The sequence below is a fragment of the Pyricularia grisea genome, chromosome VII (genome assembly GCF_004355905.1).
Source record: "Pyricularia grisea strain NI907 chromosome VII, whole genome shotgun sequence".
In the NCBI taxonomy this organism is placed as follows: domain Eukaryota; kingdom Fungi; phylum Ascomycota; class Sordariomycetes; order Magnaporthales; family Pyriculariaceae; genus Pyricularia; species Pyricularia grisea.
In genome coordinates this window covers 1,138,975-1,146,079 of record NC_044975.1, presented here as the reverse complement: position 1 = coordinate 1,146,079, position 7,105 = coordinate 1,138,975, and the positions used below count along the sequence as shown (strand labels likewise).

The following is a 7,105-nucleotide window of genomic DNA, read 5'->3' as shown; positions in this document are numbered from 1 at the left end:
TCGGCAATGTCCCCCATTTTTTTTCAATATTACCAAAATTCTGGATGATTGCAATTTCACAATGTGTTTGCTGTTGTGGAGTGTTTTTGATGGCAGCATCTCCACCAGGACCGCGGCATCCAATGGGTCGGTCTTTGGTTGTGTTGGCCAAGCCTAGAACTCGGTACAATTGCGGGCGGAAGTTTTTTTGCGTCTCCTGAATGGGGATCAAAAAAAGAGGGGACCTCAACAGCCTAAATTCCGTGTCATTAATTGCTTGACTTTTAACCTTCACCTTGGATAAGTGGGCGAGCAAAAAAAAAAAAAAGGTGAAAGGGAAGCCCTGTAAAAGATGATATGTAAAACAAGGTGAGGGAAGTAAAGTCATTCGACAAAGCTTGGCAGGATTTTGAACTATTCATTGCGACTAGACCAGTTCTAGTGAGCTGCTACAACAGGAACGGCATTCAGCCCCGGACCCGTCCATCGCAGGGTGGGCATTATATGGGTCGAATTCTGGTTGCGTGGGCATTATTCTGGGAAAGTTGGATCCCTGACTTGCAGCCAAGCCTTTGCCTTTATGCACTTTCGTGTCAAGTCCTGACAAATCTCGGCATCGACCTTATTCGAGTATAAGGTGTTCGCCCCTCCCTTCTAGACCGGTCTAGATGAATTTTCTGAGTCCTTTTGTCTCTTTGTTGCTGTAAATTTTCTACCTCAAAATTAAGCCTATCCTTAAAATGCAAACATTTTACAAAATGTTTTTTTTTTTTTTAACCCGCAAACAAAAACGTTCATATAAGCTACAAAGTGTGGGAAGCTGTAAGCAGCGAGTACCGGCAGGCGGGAAAGGCAAAACGAAGTGTGGCTCTACTAAACTAGGTCTAAAGCAGTCTTGGTGCCAACCCTCATCGGCACTGCCGCAAATGCCCTATTGGCTGATAAAAAAGTATCCCTCATCCGATCTCTGTCTCGTCATGGTTCGGAGGGACTTTTGTGCCACGAAAGATGATGAATTTTGGGTGTGCAAGGATTGTGACAAACCAAGCCTCACTAGTTCATGCTACAACAAAAGGAACCCAGCGAATCCGAAAATAAAGAGAGAGAAAAAAAAAAAACTTGCAAGGTACCCTGAAAGCTGGCTTTTTTTCCCACCCTCCAATCCTTTTACGCAACATTCCCCGAAGGCTTCGGTGAGGAATCTGCGAACCGAAAGGAGGATGGCAGCCTTTTTGTAAGGATGTGATGTAGGTTGTATGCACGTAATTATATGTGCGTAAGAAATGCAGAAGTGGACTTGGGCTAGTTCTAGCACAATGACACCTACCCCTGAGACGTTACCAGAAACCCTCCCGGGGATTCTCACCAAGTCTAACCCCGCTCTTCTATACCCTTCTTGCATTGCTCCCCGGGTGGCAATATGCTTGCTTGAACCAACAAAGAGGGTTGTTTGGGGCAATGTGCAAGGAGCACATAAGCCACTATCCTCCCACGTTTTCCTTTCCTCTTCCGGGCAAATGATATCCTTTGTGAACGGTCAAGCATTGATCTTCATTTTACCATCATATACGAGAAACCATGTCTCCTCCGGGGCTTGATCAAGTTGTAAGTTTTAAGCCCCTTGACTTTGATGTAAACCTGCCTTCCCCATCTAGCCAACCCCGGCCCGTACCGTCTCCTCGGTGCCGTCAAAAGAAAAAGAAATGTTCCGTATATGGGGGCTTGTCTGCGGAGAAACGGTTGAACTGACTCTCTCTCTCTCTCCTTCAACTTTTTCTTTTCGAGAATTATAGATTGCTTGGCACATATGCACCTACACGGCGTTCTGCTTCGTGGTAGCCCGCACCTCGATCCGGCTCCAGCGAGTCAAAAACCTCCGGGCCGACGATGGGTTCATCATACTGGCGTTGCTGTGTCTGGTCGGGGACCTGGTGATACAACACTACATGTGGACGCAGGGGCTTGCGGACCCGGCCAACTCGACCTTTGAGAACTTTGTCAACATCATGAAGATGATCGTGCCCGGGTCGACGCTCTACATCACCTCGCTGTGGGCCATCAAGGCAGCGCTGGTGCTGCTGTACAAGCGCATAGCCGGGCCGAGGTCGAGCATGCAGATAGTCTGCAATGTGGCCCTTGGGGTGCTGGCGGCTACTTGGCTGCTCATCTTTTTTCACATCATGTTTCAGTGCTGGCCGCATGATAGGAGATGGTCGGAGGATCCGAATTGTACGTTTTGGTGTTCGTTGGGAGCTTGGGGTTGGCCCTTGAATAGTAGACTAACAAATAGGCAACTGGTACAGATCAATGCGATCCTCATAACTCTGAGATCAACTACTGGATCACGGTGATAAGTAGGTGTTTCGTCTGTCACTTCAACCTTGGAGGGAGGTATACTAACATGGAGATAATAGTAAATATCACCACCGATGTAGCCAGTAAGCAGCCTTTCTCGACACAAATATTATGCAGCTTAGTCTGGCCAACTAACATAAAGCAGTCATCAGTCTACCCATATCAATCGTGGCCGGCCTTCAAATGAAGTTGAGGAAAAAGATTGGAGTTGGAGCTATATTCATGTTGGGAATTTTCGTGATTATTGGCAGTAGTAAGTCCTCATATTGTCTAACCCCCTGGAGCTCAACAGTCATGAGAAGTTTAAAGCTTGATATTAATCGCAATTGTCTTATAGTCATCCGAGCCTACTTTTCCAAGAGAAACGAAACCATGCTCACATGTACCGTGTCAATGATTGAGACCATGATTGCCATCACTGCCGCCTGCCTACCTCGTACGTTGCTCTCTATCCCAACCCTCTTTTTGTTCGTACACGTCTAGAACATCTGATCATGTTACTAACAACCTCTTTTCTTCTTTTCGCCAGCGCTTCTCAGCATCCTCTCCCAAAAGCTTAGCACAAAAAAGACCGGCTACAGCCCGGAACAACACCAGAGCCACGAGCTCTCGTCGCGCCTGACAACTCACACCCAGCGCTCGGCCTACTCTACCACGCGTATCGAGGCCACCACGCCCAAGTTTCTTCAGCAGCAAAAGAACAACCACCTCAAGGGTGGCGACTCGGAGGACGAGCTGGTCGGAGGCGTCGGGGCCCCGCACACAAGCTGGCTGTCGACCAAGGCCGAGCTCGGTGGGATACATGTCACCAAGACGGTCGAGACTTGGCGGGATGGTCCCTGATGTAACACTCTGATGTATAAGTGTTGGTAAATTATATAGCTATTATTAAATAATATTTAAGTAAAGTGGAGTGCCAAAAGTATAATTATAAAACGTGTTACGAAAATATTAATATAATTAGGTAATTAATCCATTGGTAAAACCTGTACTCTGGTGGTAAAAATAAACCTTGGCTTTATCGTCCAATGGTATGGGTCTTGTAAAGATTACCGACTTTAATAATTAGTCTCAGGGCTCATCCCTGAACGCGAGCTCCACAATTGAGCGTGGCTCAATCGTGGCTTTGCTTGTACCTGTGGGTCCAACCAAAGATCACTCTGGTTCAGGTCTAAGGTAGTCTCAGGGCTCATCCCTGAACGCGAGCTCCACAATTGAGCGTGGCTCAATCGTGGCTTTACTTGTACCTGTGGGTCCAACCAAAAATCACTCTGGTTCAGGTCTGAGGACAACTTGTTCATTTTCGTCGCAAGTGGAGGTAATTTCTAGTCTCAGTGCTCAGACTAGACCACCCTTGCTTCGCAATGGTGGACCGGGCGCTCCATGTACCTTTCAGCCACATGGCTTTTCGGCCAATCAAATCGGCCGAAAAGATCGCGCCCGTTCTAGTCTGAGGACATGTTGTCGATTATCGCCGCAAGTGGAGGTTATCGCACAGTATACGCACTGTGCATGCACTGTATGCGCAACGGCGATACAGTTTTTTAACTGTGTATTTTTTATTTACGAATATTTAATTAAATAAAAATGGTAGAAATATGGTAAGAATATCGTTATAATATTTGAAATTAGGGCTTTTTAATGGTAAGATCCTTATATTTATAGATTTTATATACAAATTAAAATAAAAATAAATAATAATATTAATATTTTTAACGTCCTATTCAAAAATTTATATATAAATAATAATATATATAAGTTTTTTATTTTAAAATAATAATAAATATAATTATATTAGCCCCCACGTATAGATTTTTTGTCGAAATAATCGTTCGTTAATTTTTTATTTATATAAATATACGTTAAATATAATATTTTATATAAATATTTAATAATTAATATATTTATTAATAAAAGGTTTTATAATTAAAAATTTCGATATAATAGACCTTATTATTAATTATATATAATAATAAAACAACGTTTATTTTTTTATTTAATTTAAAATAAATATATAATAAAATTTAAAATATATAAATTATATTAAATTTATATATAAAATACGCAATTTTAACAATATTAAAAAAAAAGTTCACGTGGAGGTTTGTTTATACCGGTTATTTAATCGTTAAAAATTTGGTTTTAATACCGTTAAAATTGGTAAAAATATAAACCCGTTTCGATTGCAAGATTTATTAAAAATATTTAATATTTTACCTATTCGAATATTTAACACCTTATATTACGTAATATATTAATAAAAATTTATATATATAATACATTCGTATATACCACCCCCCACGTGTAAAAAGTTTTAAATTTTATTTAAAAATAAAAATATAATTAAAAAAAATCAAAAAAATCAAAAATTTATTAAAAATCCAACCTCCATTTGAAAATCAAGGGCACCCATATCCCAATTCGACCAATATAACGATTAAAAATATAAAATAAATCGTTGTTAATTATTTCGTTAATTCCTATATTCAACGTACAAACCGTTTATTTTTGCGATTTTTATTTAATTAATTATAACGGAGTGTCGGTCGCCGAATTGGCGAAATCACCTCCACTTAAGCCCAAAATGAACAAGTTGTCCTCAGACCTGAACCAGAGTGATTTTTGGTTGGACCCACAGGTACAAGCAAAGCCACCAATTGAGCCACGGCTTAATTAGTGGAGCTCGCGTTCAGGGATAAGCCCTGAGACTAGGTAATTTCGGCAATTCGGCGACTGACACTCCGTTATAATTAATTAAATAGAAATCGTAAAAATATACGGTTTGTACGTTGGATATAGCAATTAGTAAAATAATTAATAACGATTTAATTTATATTTTTAATCGTTATATTGGTCGAATTGGAATATGGGTGGCCTTAATTTGCAAATGGAGGTTGGGTTTTTAAAAAAAATTGAAATTTTTTGATTTTTTTTAATTATATTTTTATTTTTAAATATAATTTCAAAATTTTTGTACGTGGAAGGTGGTATATATATATGTATTATATATTTAGATTTTTATTAATATATTACGTAATATAAGGTGTTAAATATTCGAATAGGTAAAATATTAAATATTTTTAATAAATTTTATAATTAAAACGGGTTTATATTTTTACCAATTTTAACGATATTAAAACCGAAATTTTAACGATTATATAACCGGTAAAAACAAACGTCCACGTTTAAAAATTTTTCTATTATTATTAAAATTGCGTATTTTATATTTAAATTTAATAAAATTTATATATTTTTAAATTTTATTTTATATTTATTTTAATTTAAATAAAAAAATTAACGTTCTTTTATTATTATATATAATTAATATAAAAATTTATTATATCGAAATTTTTTATTATAAAACCGTTTATTAATAAATATATTAATTATTAAATATTTATATAAAATATTAAATTTAACGTATATTTATATAAATAAAAAAATAACGAACGATAATTTGGAAAAAAAGACTGTACGTGGGGGTTAATATAATTATACCAATTATTATTTAAAAATAAAAAATTTATATATATTATTATTTATATATAAATATTTAAATAGGGCGTTAAAAATAATAATATTATTATTTAATTTTATTTTAATTTATTTATAACGTATATAAATATAAGGTTTTATTTTTTAAAAAGCCCTAATTTTAGGCTTTATATCAATATTTTTATTATATTTTTACCATTTTTATTTAATTAAATATTCGTAAATAAAAAATACACAATTAAAAAACTATATCGCCGTTACGCATATAATATACGTATAGTATATATATAATATATATACTGTGCGATAACCTCCATTTGCGGCGATAATCGATAATATATCCTTAAATTAAAACGGGCGCGATTTTTTTGGCCAATTTAATTGGCCGAAAAGCCGTATAGCTAAAAGGTATATAGAACGCCCGGTCCACCCTGCAACGCAGGGGGGTCTAGTCTAAGCATTGAAACTAGGTCTAAGGACAATTTGTTCATTTTCGTCGCAAATGGAGGTGATTTCGGCAATTCGGGAATTAATATTCCGTTATAATTAATTAAATAAAAATCGTAAAAATATACGGTTTGTACGTTGAATATAGCAATTAGCAAAATAATTAACAACGATTTAATTTATATTTTTAATCGTTATATTGGTCGAATTGGAATATGGGTGGCCTTAATTCGCAAATAGAGGTTGGGTTTTTAAAAAAAATTGAAATTTTTTAATTTTTTTTAATTATATTTTTATTTTTAAATATAATTTTAAAATTTTTATACGTGGAGGGTGGTATATACGTATATATTATATATTTAGATTTTTATTAATATATTACGTAATATAAGGTGTTAAATATTCGAATAGGTAAAATATTAAATACTTTTAATTATAAAAGGGTAGGCTAACGGCCCAATAATTATTAGGTTCCCAAATAAAATTATTATTAAAATTAAAAGGTAAAGGTATAAAACCGTTATTTGTTCGTATTGGAAAGGTATTTATATAAAGGAAAATTACGTATATCCCCGTCGTTTTAATACGTTATATAATACGTACATTTAATACAAATCCGTTATATAATTTTTTTGGGCGCCTTTTTTAATCGGGACGGGTCGGCCCGGATTTAAAATATCGCGTTCCGTAATCCGTATTACCTCCTTTTTTATTTTAATATTATATTAACCGGTTTCGTTCAATTATTTGGGCTATTATTCCTATAATATTAGTTGGAACCGTGGTCCGTATTCCCCACCCGCTCCCTTTTCGCGTATTTTTTTTTTAT

At 35.9% G+C, this 7,105-nt stretch overlaps 1 protein-coding gene across 1 annotated transcript; it reads left to right on the top strand.

Moving 5' to 3' along the window:
• Nucleotides 1–1,557: 1,557 nt before the first annotated feature.
• Nucleotides 1,558–3,323, top strand: PgNI_10371 (uncharacterized protein; the record flags this gene model as incomplete). The annotated part of the gene is made up of 7 exons (XM_031130342.1): nucleotides 1,558–1,584; nucleotides 1,773–2,208; nucleotides 2,283–2,333; nucleotides 2,394–2,417; nucleotides 2,480–2,587; nucleotides 2,672–2,770; nucleotides 2,864–3,323. The coding sequence occupies 7 exons, from the start codon at nucleotides 1,558–1,560 to the stop codon at nucleotides 3,175–3,177; spliced, it is 1,059 nt and encodes a 352-aa protein (XP_030979614.1). The 3' UTR covers nucleotides 3,178–3,323.
• Nucleotides 3,324–7,105: the final 3,782 nt, after the last annotated feature.